Here is a 21847-nt window from a genome sequence, read left to right as displayed (position 1 = left end):
TTGAGATGAGGAAACCAAGTTTTGAGAAAGTTTTTTAGCTAGTAAATATCCTAGGAATTTCTGGCCATATGGTCACTCTCCACATTCTCTTGTTCCCATATTTTGCTCTCTTGTCTCTGAAGGGGTTTTGGAGTAAGATCAATTTGAGTTGGAATCTAATTCTCACTACTTACTGGCTTCTTTAACTTAGGCAACTTACTTAACCTTTCTCAGACTTGAATTTTCTCAGTTGTATGGTGGCAGTAGTACCAGCCTTGTGGGTGTGCATGAGGAATGAGATAAAACTAATGTGCTTAACCTGTAGTTTGTATGTGTGAACCTATATTTATATAGTGAAAGCTTGTGGGTAATTGACCTACTGAATCCACGACTAAAACTAATACAGTTCTTGGTAATACAAAGTAACTTTTTAGGACAAGTCACTCAGTTTAGTTAAAAATAAAAAAACAGATTGATGTCTGGCAAGCTATTTGCTATCTCTGATAAAAATTAAGCCAAGTAGGTTCCTCAAAAGATTAAACAGAATTACCATAGAACCCAGCAATTTCACTACTGGGTATATATCAAAAGAATTGAAAACAAGGTATTCAGATAAAAACTTGTACATAAATGTTCATAGCAGCACTATTTACAGTATCCCAGAATATTACAGAAATAACCCAGATGTCCATTTATGGATGAATAGATTAACAAAATAAATAAATACACACACACACACACACACACACACTCTGGAGTATTATTTAACTATAAAAGAAATGAAGTACTGATACATGCTACAACAAAGATGAATGTTGTAAACATGTTGAGTGAAATAAGCCAGACACAAAAGGTCACATACTGTATGAGTCCATTTATATAAAATATCCAGATGGGCAGACCAATAAAGACAAAACGCAGATTTGTGGTCACCAGGGGAGGGAGAAGTTATGGGGGAGTGGAATAGGGGTGGCTGCTCAGTGGTTCTGGTGTTTCTGTTTGGGGTGATGGAAGAGTTCTGGAACTAGGTAGCGGTGATGGTTGCACAACATTGTGAATGTACTTAATGTTCCTGAACTGCACAGTTTTTAATGGTTAAAATGATAAATTTTCTGTTATGTGTATTTTACAATAATTTTTTAAAACACAAAAAATTAAGCCCAATAATTTATTCATCCCTTGATACTGCTTAGTATTACTTGTTTGCTTTTTTCACTCTTTATGGACAAGCCAAGGATTTTAAAAAATAGTTTAGTTTTTTTCTTCTCAAGCTAGTCAAAGGTAGTGTGAGAAAGCATCTAGCGATAAACAAACATACCTTTCAGATGCACACAAGTGTCTTAGAACATTGATACTGTAAAGTAGTAGAATGCAGGAATGAAATTAGAGTAAGAATACTGGATTGTGATAATCTTGCTTCCTTTTTAAATATTGAAATTAGGGCAAAAAACCTGTTTCTAAATCCAAGGATGATAAAGGATTTTTAAAAGCATCTCTTCTCTTAGTGGAAATTACTTAGAATTAAATGTGCTATGAAATATAAAACGGCTATCTTTATTTCTTAAAATTTTTATTGCTTTCTGACTATGGAAGAAAGTAAAAGAAAATGAAAGTCTCTTTTAATTAAACTCCTCAGAAATAATCACCCATAAGAGCAGTATATTCTTTTCCTCAGATATTTTCCCGTTCACATAATAGCTGACTATGTGCTAGGCCGACTTGTAGAAGTGAACATGTATTATCTCTTTTAATCCTTCCAAGAACCCTAAGAGAAATGGAGGTACAGAGTGATTAAGTACTTGTCTGAAGTCTCATAGGAAGCCATTGGTGGAACCAAAGTTGAGGGTCGGGGCTTACTCCAGAATTTGTGCTCTCAACAACTAAAAGTGTATAGGTGCTGGCTCTCAATAAATATAAATCTACATGATTAAAATCCACATGATTAAAATCTAATCAAACAAATACATTTTAAAGTATAGGATTAAAGTAATAACTTGCTTTGTATATAAAATATATTTAATATAAAATAACTTTATTGACTATTTACTGTGTGCTCAGTACTGGGTTATTTTAATCTTTTACTTTTATTTTCACAAACTTACAGACTTACAAACTGTCCTGTAAGTTTTTTTGACCTAAAAATATTTTAGGTAACTTTCATGTCACTATATCATTATTTAGGAGCCATATTGTTTGATAACTATAATATTTTTAAGCCATCTCCTGTTGCAGAACATGTCAGTTACTTATAGTTTGTTACTTTTAACAATGTGCTAGCAAACATTAAAGGACTGTTAGAAGGTATTTTGCATTTTATGCGACAAGCATCGCATGTCTTCATGTCACATAGCCAGGAAACTACCAGCTTTGAGAAGTAACACTCCTAGTATGGAAGACATCCTTTTTTTTTTTTTTTTTTAATTTTATATTATACTGTAGTTGCTTTACAATGTTGTGTTAGTATCAGGTGTACAGCAAAATGATTTAGTTATACATACATACATATATATATATTCTACTTAAGTTACTACAGAATACTGAGCAGAGTTCCCTGTGCTATACAGCAGGTCCTTGTTGGTTATCTGTTTTAAATATAGTGCTGCATATATGTCAATCCCAAACTCCCAATTTATCCCTCCCCCCCACCTTTCCCCTTTGCTAACCATAAGTTTATTTTCCATGTCTGCAGATCTGTTTCTGTTTTGTAAATAAGTTCATTTGTATCATTTTTTTCCCGCATATAAGTGATATCATATGATATTTTTATTTCTCTGTCTGACTTCACTTAGTACGATAATCTCTAGGTCCATCCATGTTGCTGCAAATGGCATTATTTCATTTTTTTTTAATGGCTGAGTAATATTCCATTGTATATGTGTACCACATCTTCTTTATCCATTCATCTGTCGATGGACATTTAGGTTGTTTCCATGCCTTGGCTATTGTAAACAGCACTGCAGTGAACGTTGGGGTGCATGTATCCTTTCAAACCATGGTTTTCTCTGGATATATGTCCAGGAGTGGGATTGCTGGATCGTATGGCTGCTCTATTTTTAGTTTTTTAAGGAAACTCCCTGCTGTTCCCCTCTGAGCATATTTGTGTGTGGATGATTTACTACCTTTACATTATGTTTGCCTTTACTGGTGAGCCTTCCCATTTGTAATTTTCTTGTTTCTAGTTGTGTCCTTTTCTTTTCTACCTAGAGAAGTTCCTTTAGGATTTGTTGTAAAGCTGGTTTGGTGGTGCTGAATTCTCTTAGCTTTTGCATGTCTGTAAAGCTTTTGATTTCTGTATCAAATCTGAACAAGAGCCTTGCTGGGTAGAGTATTATTTGTTGTAGGTTTTGCCCTTTCATCACTTGAAATATATTGTGCCACTCCCTTCTGGCCTGCAGAGTTTCTGCTGAAAAATCAGCTGATAACCTTATAGGGATTCCCTTGTATGTTATTTGTTGCATTTCCCTTGTTGCTTTTAATATTATCTCTTTGTCTTTAATTATTGTCAGTTTGATAAACGTGTTCTCTGCATGTTCCTCCTTGGGTTTGTCTTGCCTGGGAGTCTCTGCACATCCTGGACTTGGGTGACTATTTCTTTTCCCATTTTAGGGAAGTTTTCAGTTATTATCTCTTCAAATATTTTCTCAGGTCCTTTCTCTCCTTTTCTGGGACCCCTATACAGTGAGTCCCCTACATACGAATGAGTTCTGTTCTGAGAGTGTGTTTGTAAGTCCTATTTGTTCGAAAGTCCAATGAAGTTAGCCTGGGTACCCAACTAACACAATCAGCTGTATAGTAATGTACTGTAATAGGTTTATAATACTTTTCACACAAATAATACATAAAAAACACAAAAAATGAAGAAAACATTTCTAATCTTACAGTATAGTACCTTGAAATGTATGGTAGTACAGTACAACAGCTGGCATACAGGGGCTGGCATCAAGTAAACAGGCAAGAAGAGTTACTGACTGGAGGAGGGAGAGGAGGTGGGAGATGGTAAATCTGAAGGATTATCAGCAATAGATGGAGGGTAAGCTGCAGTTTCACTCATGCCTGACATTGATGGCACAGGTTCTGGTTCCTTGCTGGAACCAGATGCATGTTCGCAACTTGAAAGTTCGTATTTAAGGGACTTACTGCATTGCAAATGTTGGTGCTCTTAATGTTGTCCCAGAGGCCTCTGAGAGTATCCTCACTTCTTTTCATTCTTTTTTCTTTATTCTGCTCTGTAGTTGTGATTTTCACCATTTTTTCTTCCAGATCACTTATCTGTTCTTCTTCCTTGTTTATTCTGCTATTGATTTCTACTAGTGTATTTTTCTTTTCAGTTATTTTATTGTTCATCTCTTAGTTCTTCAGATCTTCTAGCTCTTTGTTAAACATTTTTTGTATCTTCTCAATCTGTGGCTCTATTCTTTTTCCAAGACCTTGGATCATCTTTCCTATCGTTACTCTGAATTCTTTTTCGTGTAGATTGCCTATCTCCACTTCACTTACTTGTTCTTTTGGGGTTTTATCTTGTTCCTTTGTCTGGGACATATTCCTCTGTCATGTCATTTTGTCTGTCTTTCTGTGATTGCGGTTTCCATTCTGCAGCCTGCAGGGTTGTAATTCTTATGGCTTCTGCTCTCTGCCCCCTGGTGGATGAGGCTGGTCTTAGTGGCTTGTGCAGGCTTCCTGGTGGGAAGGACTTGTTCCTACCCACTGGTGGGTGGACTTGGGTCTTGTCCCTGTGGTGGGCAGGGCCATGTCAAGGGGTGTGTTTATCAGGAAGTTGTGGGCTCAGGAAGGCTTTAAGCAGCCTGTCTGCTGATGAGTGGGGCTGTGTTGGTTGTTTGGCCTGAAGCATCCCAGTACTGGAGCCTAGAGGCTGTTGGATAGGGCCAGGTCTTGGTGAGAAAATGGTGGCTTCTAGGAGGGCTCATGCCAATGGGTACTCTCCAGAAGTACAACCACCAGTGTCTTTATCTCAGTAGTGAGCTACAGCCAACCCCTGCCTCTACAGGAGACCCCCCAATACCAGCAATTAGGTCTGGCCCAGGTTCTTATGAGGTCATTGCTCTTTCCCCTGGTTCCTGGTGCACACAAGACCTTGCGTGCACTCTCCAAGAGAGGAGCTTCTGTTTCCCCTGGTCCTGTGGATTTCCTGCAATCAAATCCCTCTGGCCTTCAATGCCAGATGCCTTGCAGGCTCTGCCTCCTGATTCCAGACCCCCAGGCTGGGGATTGTGATATGGGGCTCAAAACTTTCATTCCAGTGGGAGAACCTCTGAGATATAATTATTTTGCAGTTTGTGGGTTGCCCACCCAGCAGGTATGGGATTTGATTTTATCGTGATTGTGCCCCTCCTACCATCTCCTTGTGGCTTCTTGTTTGTCTTTGGATGTAGGATATCTTTTTTGGTAGGTTCCATCTTTTTTTTTTTTTTTGTCGATGGTTGTTCAGCAGTTAGTTGTGATTTGGGGTGTTTTCTTGAGAAGAGGTGAGCTCATGTCCTCCTCCGCCATCTTGTTCCACCCCCAGTAAACATTTCATTTGTGAAGGGCTCCATTTTCCCCCTGCAGCAGCTCCTCACAGTGGGCGGAAGACAGCCTTTTGTAACTTAATTTATAGGTCTCCAAGTTTTGTAAGAGTAGCTACAAAGCTTTTTTTTTTTTTCCCATCAAAGAAGTTATAGTAAATAGCTTGGATTAAGATTTTTTAAAAAACCTTCTCTCATTTACAGAGAGGATGGTGGAGTAAGGATATGCGGAAATAAGGAAAGCTCAGTGTAAAATATTTGACCACTTTCTTCTAAAAGAACTTTTATGGAGTTTTCATCGACTAGTTGAATGAAACATAAGCTTTAAAACAACATTAATGTATAAAAACATTTTAGTCTCTGTGCTTGTGTAAGATAAACCTTTAAAAATTAAACTAGTGATTTGGTAGTAATTTGGCAGAGATTTAGAAATTTTGAGTTATTAATTTAAGGCTTGAAATAAAAAATCATTTTAGTAAATATTTCTGGAGGTTGTCAGACATCTTTAAGGATGTTTAGTGGTTTATAATATAATAATCCTTTTTTTTCTTAAATATTTAGTTAATTCCATGTACCATGAAACTTCCAGAAAGACGGCCTGAGTTTTTCTTTTACTATTCTTTACTGGGGAATGATGTTACAAATGAACCCTTCAATGATTTGATCAACCCAGACTTTGAGCCAGAGAGAGCATCTGTTCGAATACGTAGCAGTATAGAAATTCTTCGTGTTTACCTGGCTCTTCAGTCTAAACTACAGGTAGGTATGGCAGAGAATTGTTTCCTATGAGATGATTTTTTAAGCATTAAAGAGGTACCCAAACTCTGTCTTATTTCTGAAGTGGATATCATCTTTCTGCCACATCTTTTAATTTTTAAGGAATTATCCTGACTTGTACAGTCACATCATGACAGTTATTTCAGAATTTTAGGAGAGATACCGCCTTACTTTGTTACTGTGGAAAGCGGTAGATCAGTTATCGGTCATTTATAATAAAAAGTTGTACCTGGAGCTTAAAGCTGCGGGCACCAGGCAGGTTTTATTATTGTTAGTGGAGATTAGCTGTCACTACACAGATCACACTCTAGATTTCAGAATTTATACACCTTATTGCTATTAAAATCAAAGAGATAAAACAACTTTCTAAAACCTGTTCTTGAACTTGGTAGTTTTGTAAACCAGTTTTAAATTGGACTTTATTTAAAAGTGAACCTTATCTAGTCCAAAATTACTTTTCTGTTTGTTATGATTAATTTTAATCAGACTGAAATGGGTGGTGAAGTAGGGTGGGGTAGTCATTTTTTTATATAGTAAAGTGATCATTCATTAGACTTTGCGTTTTGAGTGGATAGTGAAAAGAGGCATTAAGAAATTTTAGTGGAACTAAATTTTAGAGGTGGTGCTGCTAAATCCAAGGTATTTATTTAGAAAGTTGAAGATTATATAAAATGAAATGCAGGAAAAAAGCACTTTGAATTTTATCTTATAAAATTCCTTACCAAAACTATTTATTAGTTTGATTCTCATGGACATTTAAGTCATAAAAATCCTTTCTCTCCAGCCCATTAAAAATATCACACCTAATAACATTAGGACTGTTATAGGTCATTGCTGATAGTAGAATTAAAAGTTTTGTTTTGTTTTGTGGTAAGCGGGCCTCAATGAATACCTAGTATTCATTGTTCATATGAATACTAGGTTTGCTGTGGCTTCAATGTAGTAAGGGAAAAGAATAGTTATGTGACACATATCTGGAGCAGCCTTTCTTTTTTTTTTTTGGTCGTTGCAAAAGGTGGTAATGTTTAAGTTTTGATTAGCTAGCAGTGATTAACGGTACATTCCACCACCCCAGAGGTATTCTCTTTTACCTTTCACTGTTAAGCACTCTGTTTTATATATAAAGTTTGAAAAGCAAAAAAAGAGAGAAAGAAACATTCATGGTGTTTTATGGGTGAATAAAACAGAATTATTTGAGGTTCTTTAATTTCCAAATAGGGCTGGACCCACTCACTTATTTTTTAAGAACTGTGTTTAATGTTATAATGGAAATAGAAAAGATGCTTGATGTATTTGTTTTCCGTTTAAATTCATATATTCATGATATAATTTGCATATGTAAGATAGCATAGTAAAATATTAAAGTAACCATAGCTCACCAAAGAGACAGAAAAGAGAATGTGATAACATAGGAGGGTACAGTACTGAAAGGAAAAATGAAAAGAATTAATAACTTTATTATTGAGTTCTGGGTAAATTTTGTGCTTTAGCAACAGTTTTAACAATCATGTGTGAGTACCTTAGTCACTGCAGGTCAATAAGATAATCTGCATTCTGTTTTCCTTCTATGGATCATTTTATAACTTTTTGTTAAGTTTGTGTGTTTAGAATAAAGGAGAAAATATAAAGCCTGATTTTGATTTTCCCTGTCATATTAGATCCACCTCTGCTGTGGAGACCAGTCACTGGGAAGTACAGAAATACCCTTAACCGGACTACTGAAAAAGGGTAGTACAGAGATCAACCATCGCCCAGTCACAGTTGAAGGTGCTTTTATTCTGGACCCTCCAAACCGAGCCAAACAAAAGCTTGCACCTGTTCCTGTGGATCTAGCCCCCACTGTGGGAGTGTCTGTGGCTCTGCAGAGAGAAGGCTTAGATGCCCAGGCAAGTAGTGACCCTCCTTCCCCTCCTCCAGCTTCTTCGATGTAGTTCATGATTAGTCACAAAAGTTGACCTTCAGAAGCATTACCCCGCATAAGAAAGTATTTATTATTCTTAGGTAGTGGCCTTCATTATATGATAACCTCCTCTCCAAAGAGACCCTTCTGAAAAGTGCTGTGGCTTCTGCCACATTTCATAGGTGACACTGTCCAGAGCCCTTCAGTCCAATCTTTTCATGTAGTGAAAACCATTCCCCACACCCCCAGCTCGTAGTCAGTGACTGTGGCAGAAGAGGGACTACGGTAGAAGAGAATATTTTTAGACCCAGTTTCTGGTAACCTGCGTTAATGGATCCTTTTTGGTTGACTCAGCCTTAGCTAAGATAAGGTTTTTGGCTCAGTATTTTATAGTCCTCATACTGTCTCTAGGCAATAGAGACATTCATTTGAACATATATGTTTTTTGATTATATATAGCCCCAGAATCAACTTTAGTGTCATGTTTCTTTTAAAGAACTGATTTTTATGTAGGCTGTGAACTGAAGTGAGAGTTTAAAAAGACATATATGCGTGTATTTTTAGAGGATAGTGGAGCAAAGGAAGAAAATCATACTAGACTTCTGGGTTTTTGGTTTTTTGTTTGTTTTTTAGTAATATAGACCTCCTTTGTATTGCTTTGGTAGGAATAACCATTCCCAAGGACACCTATGCCTGACTTCTTTTATTGAATATCCCTTCTTATGCATTAGGATGCATTTTGATACGGAGCTCTGGATATCATATTTCCTTCCTGTTCATCTTCCTTTTTATGGTCCTAGATGCTATAAGAAAATTTGCAAATTATGAAGAGAAATAGACTAGGAATGTCTAAACTGGGAAAGGAAGCTAATATTTTTTAAAAACAACATCACGATTTTTGCTTAATTATGAAGGAGAGTTCTTTGCAAATTATACTTTATTTAAAAATTGTTTTTAGTCTTTAATTGAATTAAAGACCCAGAATGAACATGAGCCACACCATTCAAAGAAGACAGTTTTCACCCCCACAAAGGAGAAGACACACACTGGGGCCAAGTCTCCACGCGTGTCCCCTGTTCCACCTCACAGTCAGTCACCTCCAACAAGAGACGACGCAACAGAAAGTGAAGTGGAAAGCTTACAGTATGATAAGGACACAAAACCCAATCCAAAGGGTAAGGTATTCTTTTCACAGATCTATCTTTTAGGTATAGATTTTTCAGCCATCTAATAAATGACTGTGCGAGTTTTCATGGGTGCTAAGTAAAAATTGAGTTTTTTAAAAAGCCAATGTAAAAAAAAGAATCAGATTAAAGTAATTGCAATTTACTTAACTTCATAGTAGAATTTGCTAAAAGGTAAGAGAATTTTTCATTTATTTTCATACTAGAAATAGTAGCTTATTCAAAAGAAATTAAAGAATATAGTTCTTTCTAATAGATTGTTAGCAAACTCTTCAGTATCTCAATTTCACTGGAATTTTAGAGAAAAGAGATACTAACTGCCTCTTATAGTAAACTTAAAATAATCATTTTTGATCCTAAAGTTGAGACAGTCTGAGAATGCATATTTATCTGGTCTTATAAAATTTTTCCATCTGTTACGTAAGAATCTACAGTTAAATTTAGTAGTATAAATTGTAAGAGCAGTGGTAGATTAGGAGTTAGAAGTTTGGGTGCAAGTTATAGGTCTGTCACTGAGTAGCTATAGGACTTGGCCCATTCATTAAACATCTCTGGTGTATAATAGGATTGGACTAGATACCTCTGTCTTTTCAAGTTTTTGTGTTTTTGTTTGTTTTTAATTTTTGTTGGAGTATAGTTGATTTACAAAGGTGTGTTAGTTTCAGGTGTACAGCAAAGTGAATCAGTTATTCATATACATATATCCACTCTTTTTTAGATTCTTTTCCCATACAGGCCATTACAGAGTATTGAGTAGAGTTCCCTGTGCTATACAGTAGGTCCTTATTAGTTATCTATTTTATATATAGTAGTGTGTCTATGTCAATCCCAATCTCCCAGTTTATCCCTTCCCCTCCCCTTTCCCCCTTGGTGACCATAAGTTTGTTTTCTATATCTGTGACTCTGTTTCTGTTTTGTAAATAAGTTCATTTGTACCATTTTTTTAGATTCCACATACAAGCAATATCATATGATATTGTCTCTCTGTCAAGTTTTAGTTTTTTGTTAGACATAGTCTAACAAACTACATTTTAAACCCTAACCAAACTACTTTTTAAAAAGTGATGTAATGATATCTGCAATAAGTCTCAAATACAACCCTTCAAATACTAAGCTATATTCACCTGTCTCTTAGAAATATTAGTGCCTGCCAGGCTGCTATCATACATTACCGCATTGGTACTGTATGCTTTTATGTTTTGCAATATATGTTGAGAGTGAGAGTAAGCTCTTTTCTTTACACAGTTCTATAATGGGAATTAAAGCCTACATAATATTGGATAAGTCACTTTAAGAAGTTTATGCCTCAATTCATATGTTTATAAAATCAGATAGTCAAGTCTTTGCTTGAAGGTAAATGAGATGATATCTTTAAATTATCTGAATAACTTAAGAGAAATTGTCAGCAAACAATTTTTTTTTTAATTTTTATGTTCATTTTAGCTGTCAGTTCTTCTGAACCTGCTTTACTGGCCCAGCCAGTGACTACATCCATTGCTTCAGGAACAGCTTCAGGACAGAAAATTGCTGTTCCTGCAACATCACATCATTTTTGCTTTTCAATAGACTTAAGGAGTATCCGTGATTTGGAAGTTGGTTTTCCAGTCAACTGTATATTAAGGTATGATTTGATTTTGTTTCAGAATATTTTCTGAGGAGAAATGCCTTTCCTCTGTTTGGGGTTTGCAGAGGAGAAATGTCACCAAAGAAGTTATGACATTTGTTAAATCAGTGGACTAAAAGGGCGTAAGGCTATTATGTCCTAATGACTTTGAACTTAATCAAAGGTGGCATTGGTAGTATGAGAGGTAACAGTCTTGCTAATAATTGTAGGTATTGATAATAATTTGTTAATGTTCCTTTTTAAAATATAGTGACTCTTGAACTTAAAATGTATTGTTTCCAGAAAAGGTGCCATAGGTCAAAATAATGGGAGTATAGTATCTGATTTTTCTATAAAACTGTGTTATAATGGGAGGTTATAGTCTTAATATCTACCTTTTATACCTGTGAATCTAAAAACCATACCTAATGAACTGGAAGTGTCCACACTGTTCAGTTTAGAGAATTGAAACATATATATTTCAGTCAGTTAAATGGCTTTTACATAATGGCTTGTTTTTTTGTTTTTTTTAATTTATTTATTTTGGGCTGCGTTGGGTCTTCGTTGCTGAGCTTGGGCTTTGTCTAGTTGTGGTGAGCAGGGGCTACTCTGCGGTGCATGAGCTTCTCATTGTGGTGGCTTCTCTTGTTGTGGAGCACAGGCTGTAGGTGTGCGGGCTTCAGTAGTTGTGGCTCGTGGGCTCTAGCACAGGCTCAGTAGTTGTGGCACACGGGCTTAGTTGCTCCGCGGCATGTGGCATCTTCCCGGACCATGGATCAAACCCATGTCCCATGCATTGGCAGGCGGGAAGTCCTAGGACCAGGGAAGTCCCCATAATGGCTTGTTTTTAATAATATTACATTTCCATAGACTTTGTGGCTAATATATATATTAAATGTAATATAATTATGTGTTTTAGCTTGGAGTCTTTAGGTCCTCATAAATTACTTTGGAATAAGCATTAGCATTTTTAATAAAATTTTTGGTCTTTATGTGACTAAAATGAGAAAATCAGAAAATCTTTCCATCATCTTGGATTGCCATTCCCAGGAATGTCAGCAACTTCTCATTGCTTCCTGCTGTTATTTGAGGCATGTCTGCCTTTCAAATGCATAAATCAACTCCTACTTGTATCTAATTTTTCAGTTGTTTGATTCCTTATCAAGTTGTTTCCAAAGTCCTGTGAGCTTTGGTGTGAATAATGGACAGAATCAAAGGGACCCAGCACTGAGTTCACACGGTGAAGTCATAGAATGGAAGTCTGTCCTCACAGCCTAAGTTCTGCATTTTACCTCATGTTAGAGGCTGAGAATCATGACTAAAATATTGTTTTTTTAAAAATTGAAAGCCAGGAAAAAGTTTTCTGCCATAGACATAGCTTTTCTCACAGGCTTTATATAACATAGAACTGTTCCTTTTTCTCTCCTGCTACTACTGGAGAAACTGATCTTAGGACACTTAGAGATGATGTTGGCCAGAAGCACAGGGATGATCTGAGATTGGATGCTGTGAGGGAGGAGCCTTGAACAAGCCCAGTTAGAAAGCACATATTAGTTTTTGTGTTTCCTGCTTGCCATAGGGCCATTTGTTTAATCATTAAGTGCCTACATTGTGCCAACAGTTTGTCCGGTATTAGGGCATGGGGCATATAAACAAAGAGCTCAATCTAGTGAAGAAGACAGAGTCAGAAATATGTCAGTACGTGAGGGAGGCTACTAGTTCACTTGACAAAGAAAAGGGAAAGAATATACTACCCCGAGGAAATAGGTATGATCCACTTAATACTCTATAGAAATCACTTGAGGACTACTGCTTCTGTCTTTGATTCATTTTAAGGCTTTTTTTTTTAAATGTTGGGCATTTTATGTCTGATAGATTTTATGTTATCATGCTCTGTGTTGATATGAAATTGTAGTGTACAATTGTCTAATGAAATTTGTGAAATAACTGATATTAGAAAAAGTTTAATGTGTTTGCTTTTTTTTTTTTCCTTTTAAATCACTACATCTGTAGTAGGGGGTTAAATTTCTAGGGGATGAGCTCTCTGAGATGACCTAAATTCAATTTATGTAATTGTGTAGGAATTGAGTTTATGAGCAGGATTCTTCTTGTAGGAAAAGCAATTTCTACTAGTAGAGTTAAAGTCTAGTTTTATTAATGAATAACAAATTATAAAATGAAATTTAAGTGAGCATTACAATATCTCTATTTGGCTTTACGTACAAAATAAGTTCAGCAGTAGTCAGACATTCTTCTGTTTAATCTGGTGTGACTTTTATGATGAAAGAAAGAAATAGTGTTATGCCACTCTTTGATTCATCTGTAGTATATTTGAGTTGCTTTCATGCTTGATTCTCAGTTCAGAGACAAAATACTCTGAATGCATCCTTTTGGAGTTGACTAAGGGTTTTTTTAGCTCATACAAAATCAGGACATTATTATATAAAGAAAAATCGGTTTAGAAATTAAATTTAGCAAGCATTTCTTGACAGTTTACTATATGACAGAAACTGTCCTGGGAGCGCAAAGATGAAAAAGGTAAGACCCATGCCCTCAGGAACTCTTCCCCCCCCCCCCCCACATTTTAGTATTTATTTTTTTATAAAAATATTTTTGACATATTACATTGTATGAATGTAATGTGTACAATATGTTAATTTGCTACATTTATATACCTCAGGGAGCACTTAACAGATGGCAGCTCTGTCTTTGTTTAGTGGAGTCATTTTCACTTCTGAATCTTTGTCTTATTTGAAGTGTATCAGAGTGACTGTCTCTTTCTTATTTGGTGTATTGCCTTCAAAATACCAGTGTATACTCCTCCTTCCCCAGAGGATCTTGTAAAGGAACTTTGGAAACCAGTGCTGTGCAAATAATGCATTTTCTCTATAATTTTCTCTATAATTCTCTATAATTTCTGTGATTTTTATATCAACACTGAAAATATTTGTATAATTTTAAAGTTGGTGATAGGAGTAAAACCATAATGTATTTGTACCATTTATCTATGAAAAAATTTTTATTTAATATTCATATTACACTTTTTAACAGACTATAAATTTGTAAACTATAGGATTTTGTTTTCTAGGTACTCATATCCTTTCTTCGGAAGTGCAGCTCCTATTATGACTAATCCTCCTATAGAAGTTCGGAAAAACATGGAAGTTTTTCTTCCCCAATCTTACTGTGCATTTGATTTTGCAACTATGCCTCATCAGCTGCAGGATACCTTCCTAAGGTAATGTATACATGGCGTGTATGATATTATATTAGGATATGATTTTCTCAAATCAACTCTTGAAAATTTGTATCAGATTAACAGGAGGAATTCCTATATTTTTACATCCATAGCTGCTTATGCATTTGCGAATCTAGAAACAAATTTAAAATCTGTGACACTTGTGGTTCCACTATAAAGTTTTATGTGGTTACGAGGGCTCTTTTTAGATTTTCATATCTTGTTTGCCTGAGTTGGGATATTAGAACTTTCTTAAAACAATATATGAATAATGAAGGAACCTTGAAACGTAATCTTGCTTTTTCCTAATATAATATGTGATGATAAATAAACTGTTTAGTTTTTATTATTGATTTACTTAATGACTGTAATGCATTATTTGCTTTTTCTGTTTTTTCATCTATATAAAATGGAAATGTCGATCCAGCCATCTGAAATGGATTTGTGACGAAAAATGAGATCTGTGAAGTGTCTTTTTACTTTCTCAGAGTATCACAATTTGAAAAGAATTTTAAAAGAAAGAATGAAGAGTAACTAAACGTTATGTAACCATTTGTGGGAATAGTAGTGTTCGGAAGGGTTTTTCTTTATTGCACAGGAAGAGGTGTAAAAAAAATCTAATAGTATTTTCTGTTTGTTACCTGTGGAATTGAGCCTTTACATTCCAGATAGCAAAAACATCTTTGGCTACATTAAAGGAATTCAAAAATTTTAGTCCAGAAAAGCCTTAGTTCAGAGTTGATAGGTATGAACATATGTTTCTCTTTTCCTTTTAGGATTCCATTGCTGGTTGAATTATGGCACAAGGATAAAATGAGTAAAGATTTACTTCTGGGAATTGCCAGAATCCAACTTTCTAACATCTTGTCTTCAGAAAAAACTCGCTTTTTAGGTTCTAATGGTGAACAGTGTTGGCGACAAACTTTCAGTGAAAGCGTGCCTGTTATAGCAGCACAAGGGTAATGCATTTCCTAGAGCTGGTCTTAGCTTTGCTTTTTATTCCATTTAGCCAGCTACAACCTTATCCTTTCATGTCATTTTTTTTTTTTTCTGATCTTTTTTCTTTGACCTGTGGGGGTTATATCCCAGTTTGCTCTTTAGCTTTCTGATACCTACTATATCCTCACAGAGTGAATCTGTGCTACCATAATACTGTTATACTTAGAGTGTTGAGTAAGTATTTCTCTCTCCTCTCTTTAGACTGATAATTTTAAGTTCAGGATCAGTTTGTTTTTTGTGTTTTTTTTTTTTTTAGCTTAGTAACTCAGGGTCAAATTTATAATGTATTTTTACATTTTGAATTTTTCTACTTGAAAAATATTTAAACTTTTGCCTCAAATATACTTGGAGAACGTTGCAAACGTTCGACACTTTAAAAAAAAAAAAGAATATTTTTTTGCCCTGAAATTCACTGCCACCGTGAGAAACTTGAGTTCACATATTTTACACAAAATCATTCAACAAATATGTTATCTTTTTATATTTAACAATAGAAATTTAAATTGACTTTAACCTTACATATCACATGCCTGTATTTTTAAAGCATAGTAAGACTGTAGAAGAAAATCAGGCCCAGTAAAAAGCTGAGATGTAGAAGTATTATTGGAATTTCTTCCCTTACTTTTCCTCATCCATGCCACTTCCAGAGAGTGAAGGGTTTAGTAAACTTTTATTCACTTGGAGATCTGGGAACAGGTTTTTAGAGAATCGGTTATTCTGGTTAACTGAAAATTCTTTTAAAAATCAGCATTCTTTTCTCTTATTGTAAGTAGAATATAATGAAAATAATCATTACTTGTTGGAAGTTATTTTAATGCTGATTGCTTTGAATAACTTTTATCGCCCTGCTCTGTAGACAGACGTTTTAAGAGATTTACCTAAGTGAAAACTTCAGAGATGATAGCGCTTCATTTTATTTTATTCATTTCTTCTGAAATCTGACATTAGAAGAAGAAAATGTAAAAGTTATTAGGAGTTCTAATCATGTGGGATCCATTCATTAAAGTTTTGTTTGATTTAAACAAAGCCACATTTTTTTGTTGCTAGAATTTTATTTTCCTCTAACATTGTCCTTTTATTTAATGGTAAATGCTGCATTCAGGTTCTGTGATACAGAAAGGTATTCGTTATAATAAAAGTAACATAATTATCCCACTTCTAGGATTTAATCCTGAAGCAGTGCTCATATCCGGTAAAAGATTTATGAACAAGGCTGTTCATTCCAGGCAAAGTAGAAAAAGAGTCTAGAATAATCTATATATAATTGAGTAGGGGAATTGTTAAGTTTTTAAAATTTTACTACATAAATTCATTAGTGTGTTTTACAGGCGTTAAAAATTATATTTTTTAATTAATGTTTGTCATTACACAGGAGGAAAATGCAGGAGGATAAATGGGGAAAAAAGGACAAAACTGTATGATTTTATGTGCATGGGTACATGTGTATCTACATATCTAAAAAAGAGGAAGGAAATGAAATTTTAGCAGTGATTATCTGTGGGCAGTGAGATTTAAAATTTCTCTTTTATACTGTTCAGTTTTTTCAAATCTGTAACTGTTGTAGGTCATTTTGTAGTGAATGTAAGTATGTACTTCATACTGTGTTTGTGATCATATAATATCACATATATAGAAGGTCTTGAAGTCTGCAGAAGCTGTTGCACTTTGAGCAGCAAGTGTCAGGTGCAAGACATGCTGTCTACTCGGTGCTCTAGCATTGGGGAAGTAAAAAATATAAAAGTGTTTCCATGAGTTTTAAAATATTTCTGATTTCATTTGTAGGTCAAATAACAGGATAGTAGATCTTTCTTACACAGTGACTTTAGAAGATTATGGACTAGTGAAAATGCGTGAGATTTTTGTATCTGATTCATCTCAGGTATATGTCATTGAATCTTATGAAATTATTCTTTAAAACAGACGTAACGGGTATATATGCGTGAGTGTGTTTGTTTTAGTATGCTTCTTTCATTCATATCTTAGGGTGTATCTGCTGTACAACAAAAGCCATCTTCTGTTCCTCCAGAAATCCAGACAGAGCCTCGTGAAACCTTAGAGTACAAAGCAGCACTTGAGCTAGAAATGTGGAAGGAGATGCAGGAAGACATTTTTGAAAATCAGGTTACTTTTTTAAAATGTTACTTAAAAGATTTTTTGTCTATTTAGTATATTTTCCCTTCTCCATAGTAGGCTTCTCTCTCTTTTCCATGGGTACTCTGTCTAGTCCCTTTGAATTCAAGAATGCCTTACTCTTTAAAAAAAATGAAGAATTAAAAATTACTCAAAATGTGACAGCTTCACAGAAGCCACTCAGTAAAGGATTCTCCTAAACTTTCTCCATGATTTGTGGGCAAAATTAGCACTGAAGGTTAGAATTCAGAGGTTAAGGACTTGAAGGTTTCTTTTAATTTCAAGATCTCATTTAGCATACCCGCCTGGAAGCTGGAATCATTAGTTGTTAAACAAGAGAGGTAGAAAACAGCTATTAACTTTATACTGTCCTGAATTATACTCATATGGGTATTACTCACCGCAGGCATCCTCTGTTTTAAATAAAATGGAATGTCTGAAAGAAATATATCATGATCAATATTAATTATTTAACTGAAAACAGCTGGTTTATTTATTTGAAATATTTAGAGTTTCTCTTTTTTACTTTATTTTTCTTCCTTTGACAGCTAAAGCAGAAAGAACTGGCTCATATGCAAGCTCTTGCAGAGGAATGGAAGAAAAGGGACCGAGAGAGGGAATCACTAGTAAAGAAAAAGGTAATGACTTTTATAAAAATTGAAGGAGGAAAGAAAGAATATTAATGATAGTATCTTCTATATACATTAAAGGAAATCTCTGGAAGGAATAACTAATTATAGTGGTTATATATTGGCTTGGATAAAGTGAATGAATGGGTCAGGGATAGGAAGAAGGGTTTTCGCTGTAAGTTGTCTTGTACTCCTTAGATTTTGAACCCTGCAAATGTGTTACCTGTTCAAAAAGTGAATAAATATAGAAAGTGAATACTTTAGAGAAGAAGCCTATCTCTGTATTTAAAAAGAAAATAGAACATTTAAGTATATATAAATATTACATTATAATCTATTCGTTAATAAAAAGGACCAAAAACTCTTAAGCTGTTTTAAAAGATTGAATCATGAAATGTTATAAATCACATCTTTTAGAATGATAACGTGACACCATCTGATCTTATTCCAGAAAGCCAAAATTTAATATTTATCTATTTATACTCAAGGTATTGAGTAAAACAACCCTGAAAATTAGACTTGTCTAAAATATTCCAAATTCAAGTCTGTAAAAATACTCTCATATTAGTGGTTAATGAACTGTCTATAAATGGGAGAAGACCGTGGCAGGGTAGTTTGCTACACTAGATCAAGAGACAGGACAGGGTATGGACTAGAAAATTCTTTAAAGTTTTTTCAGGTCTCTGACTTTTGGCCATTTATATTTATTGACGTGCTTGGGTTTAAATCTACTATCTTGCTCTTGGTTTTCAATTTGTCCCATACATTCTTTGTTTTCTCTCTTTTCCTGCTTTCTTTTGCATTCATTGAATTTTTCTTTTTTTTTATGATTCCATTTTATTTCTACAGTTGCCTTATTAGCAATATCTATTTCTTTTTTTAGTGATTGCTGTAGGGCTTACGGTATGCATCTTATCACAGTAAGCCTTCAGATGATATAGCACATTTAGCTTTTAAGACAAGTTAATCTTTGAGCCATTTTTTAATGTGTCTGATGTGTTTTTCAGTGTTGATGCTTATATGTAAAAGCAAAATATATGATGAAAATAACACAAAGTATGGAAGTGAGGAAATGGACAAACGCTGTTGTAACGTTCTCATACTATTTTACTAGTTTAAGCAATCAATCTCTTTGCTAGATAACTACGTTTACTTCTTTATTTTTATTTTTATTATTATTATTATTTTGGATCTTCCCCGCTAGGGATCAAACCTGTGCCCCCTGCGTTGGCACTGCGGAGTCTCTGCATTTACTTCTTAACTTGGTATCCTGTCCTCCATTACTGACCCCTGTAGCTTGAGATATCAGCCAAGAGTAGAGGAGGTCAGATTATGTACTCCTCCTCCTTAAAACACATCATACTCCTCATCACATTTAGAATAGAACTCAAAGTTCTTACCAGGACCTACAAGGCCTTTTGTAATCTGTCCCCTCGCTTTCTCTGTGACCTCATCTTCTGTCAGCCTTCTGTTCACACAGTCTATTCTGACCATCTTGGCCTCTGTGTATTTCCTCAAACATGCTAAGCCACCTCTCTCCTCAGGATCTGTAGACTGCTTTTCTTTCAGAGATACTTTCTGGTTTCTGCTCAGAGTAATGTGAGCGAGGCCTTCTTTGACCGCTGTATCCAAAATACTGCTCTCTTCCCCTGCCCCCAGGCACTAACTGTCCCCTCATTCTGCTTTATTTTCCTCGTAGCATTTACCTACTATTACATTAAATATCCACTTCTTTGTTTATAGTTTGTCTTCTCTCAGAGTATAGATTCCACATGACTTTGTTTTGCCCAGCATCTGCTACGTATACAATAAATATTTGTTTAAATTAAAAAGATAGGGCTTCCCTGGTGGCGCAGTGGTTGAGAGTTCGCCTGCCGATGCAGGGGACACGGGTTCGTGCCCCAGTCTGGGAAGATCCCACATGCCGCGGAGCGGCTGGGCCCGTGAGCCATGGCCGCTGAGCCTGTGAGTCCGGAGCCTGTGCTCCGCAACGGGAGAGGCCACAACAGTGAGAGGCCCGTGTACGGCAAAAAAAAAAAAAAAAAAAAAAAAATTAAAAGGATAATGAATGATTTCAGGTTTTATAGTTTTGAGTTTGAGATTTATGGGGACTCTTGGCATGTTCAGCAGGTATTTGGATTTACAGGTCTGCAACTCTGGAGGGGGGGTTGACTTTGCAATATAAATTTGGGAGTTCTTCGTATCTGTGATGGTACATAGATAAGATGTTTGGGTTGCCAGAGGACGAACACATGGTTTGAATACTTCCTCCCCATCCTGTTTACCTGTCTTTCTATAAGGCTTTTTTACATGTGGCACTCAGAATTTGACACACTTATATTAGTGATTTGGTTAAGAATTTAAAGATGAACCAAAAATCAGTGGTAGAGTTAACAGAATTAATAAATAAATGATCTTGCTTGGTTGGTATGTTGAGCTAAATCATCAAAATAAAGTTTAATAAAAAAAAATGTCATTCTGTAGTCAGAGTAAAACATTCACTTGGACAATGGGTATAGTTATTCCAAGTTTAAAAACACAGACCTTGGGGATTTTCTTTGACATAACGAACAGTGTGACTAGGATCCTCAGATAGCAAATGCAATTTTAGATGGAGTTAAAATTAGGAGACATTTGTTGACCTGTCTTTAGCCGTGCACATTCTTTAGTCTCTGAACTAGTGAGATCACATCTGGGTACGATATTTTTTTTTTTGCGGTACACAGGCCTCTCACTGTTGTGGCCTCTCCCGTTGCGGAGCACAGGCTCCGGACGCGCAGGCTCAGCGGCCATGGCTCACGGGCCCAGCTGCTCCGCGGCATGTGGGATCTTCCCGGACCGGGACACGAACCCGTGTCCCCTGCATCGGCAGGCAGACTCTCAACCACTACGCCACCAGGGAAGCCCCCTGGGTACCATATTTTTGAAAGGACTTAGTTTAGAATGTAGACTCCAGATTAAATCCAAGTATTAGAGGATGTGGAAACAGTAACATGTGAATAATAGTTGACGCTTGTGCTTATCTTGGAGAAAAAAAGACTAGGAGGATGTATGATGGCTATCACTGGAGTCAAATATGTGAAGTTACTTTTTTTCTTCCCAAGGGATAGAAACAGGATTAAAGGCTTAAAAAAAACAGGGCTTCTAACGAGCATCAAACCCAGGCTTGTAAAGAGAAAATCAGGTTGGGGCCTGGGACCTGGAGACTTGTTGGTGAGGAGCACAGAAAATTTGGTTCAGAAAGTCCTAGTAAATATGATCAGTCTGAACTAAAAGACAGAAAACCATGAGAGAGGATCCTATACAGGCCAAGCAGGTAGACCTCTATCCTTAATGGGACTCACATCCTTAAAGACAGAGCAGAGCAGGACTTTAGGCTTGTACAGATTGGGGTACTAGGCTAAGGTCCCAAGCAGGAACTGTAGCTTCAGAAGCAATTAAGAACTCAGTTGTTTAAACTGTAATAAAGGACTAGATCTCAATAATGGGAGGACTGACGTGAAATTGATTGGTGATAGCTGGCCTATCACCAGTCTTAGTTCCAGAGAAAGAGCATAAGTGACTAAGAGGGCTTCAGAAAAATACTGGAATATTGAGCAAGGCAGATTTTTAAGGAGCTAGGTTTTTACTAAAACACAAGGTTTTACTGGCAGTCTAACTTACCACCCAGTGGGAGAAGGGCTTCCTCAGGAGACTGAGTATTACTAGAGATACCCAAGCAGAAGCTAGATTGGCTTCCTTCCTTGGAGTATAGTGGAAAGAATTTCTGCTGTGAATTGGTATATGTAATTCATGATTTTCCTAGTCTCAGATCCTCTGTTTCAGTAAAATCATAATATATGCATTTTTGAATTTGTGTTTTGAATTTGGGGAAAAGGTAACTTTT

General features: G+C 35.8%; 1 protein-coding gene across 3 annotated transcripts in view; it reads left to right on the top strand.

The window, feature by feature from the left end:
* The window catches only part of CEP120 (centrosomal protein 120), a 78987-nt gene that overhangs the window by 21393 nt on the left and 35747 nt on the right, over nucleotides 1-21847 (top strand). For all 3 annotated transcript variants that reach the window (XM_029216594.1, XM_029216595.1, XM_029216596.1), the window contains 9 exons: nucleotides 6063-6260; nucleotides 7937-8164; nucleotides 9137-9353; nucleotides 10806-10983; nucleotides 14054-14203; nucleotides 14980-15162; nucleotides 16985-17081; nucleotides 17186-17323; nucleotides 17881-17970. In XM_029216594.1, the coding sequence (XP_029072427.1) occupies nucleotides 6063-6260; nucleotides 7937-8164; nucleotides 9137-9353; nucleotides 10806-10983; nucleotides 14054-14203; nucleotides 14980-15162; nucleotides 16985-17081; nucleotides 17186-17323; nucleotides 17881-17970 (1479 nt within the window). The remainder of the gene's footprint in view (nucleotides 1-6062; nucleotides 6261-7936; nucleotides 8165-9136; nucleotides 9354-10805; nucleotides 10984-14053; nucleotides 14204-14979; nucleotides 15163-16984; nucleotides 17082-17185; nucleotides 17324-17880; nucleotides 17971-21847) is intronic.

Source organism: Monodon monoceros, unplaced genomic scaffold (assembly GCF_005190385.1).
Source record: "Monodon monoceros isolate NGI ecotype Baffin Bay Population unplaced genomic scaffold, NGI_Narwhal_1 Super_Scaffold_12, whole genome shotgun sequence".
Classification (NCBI taxonomy): Eukaryota; Metazoa; Chordata; class Mammalia; order Artiodactyla; family Monodontidae; genus Monodon; species Monodon monoceros.
Note: the sequence above shows the minus strand (reverse complement) of the source record. Positions and strands in the feature narration are given on the sequence as shown.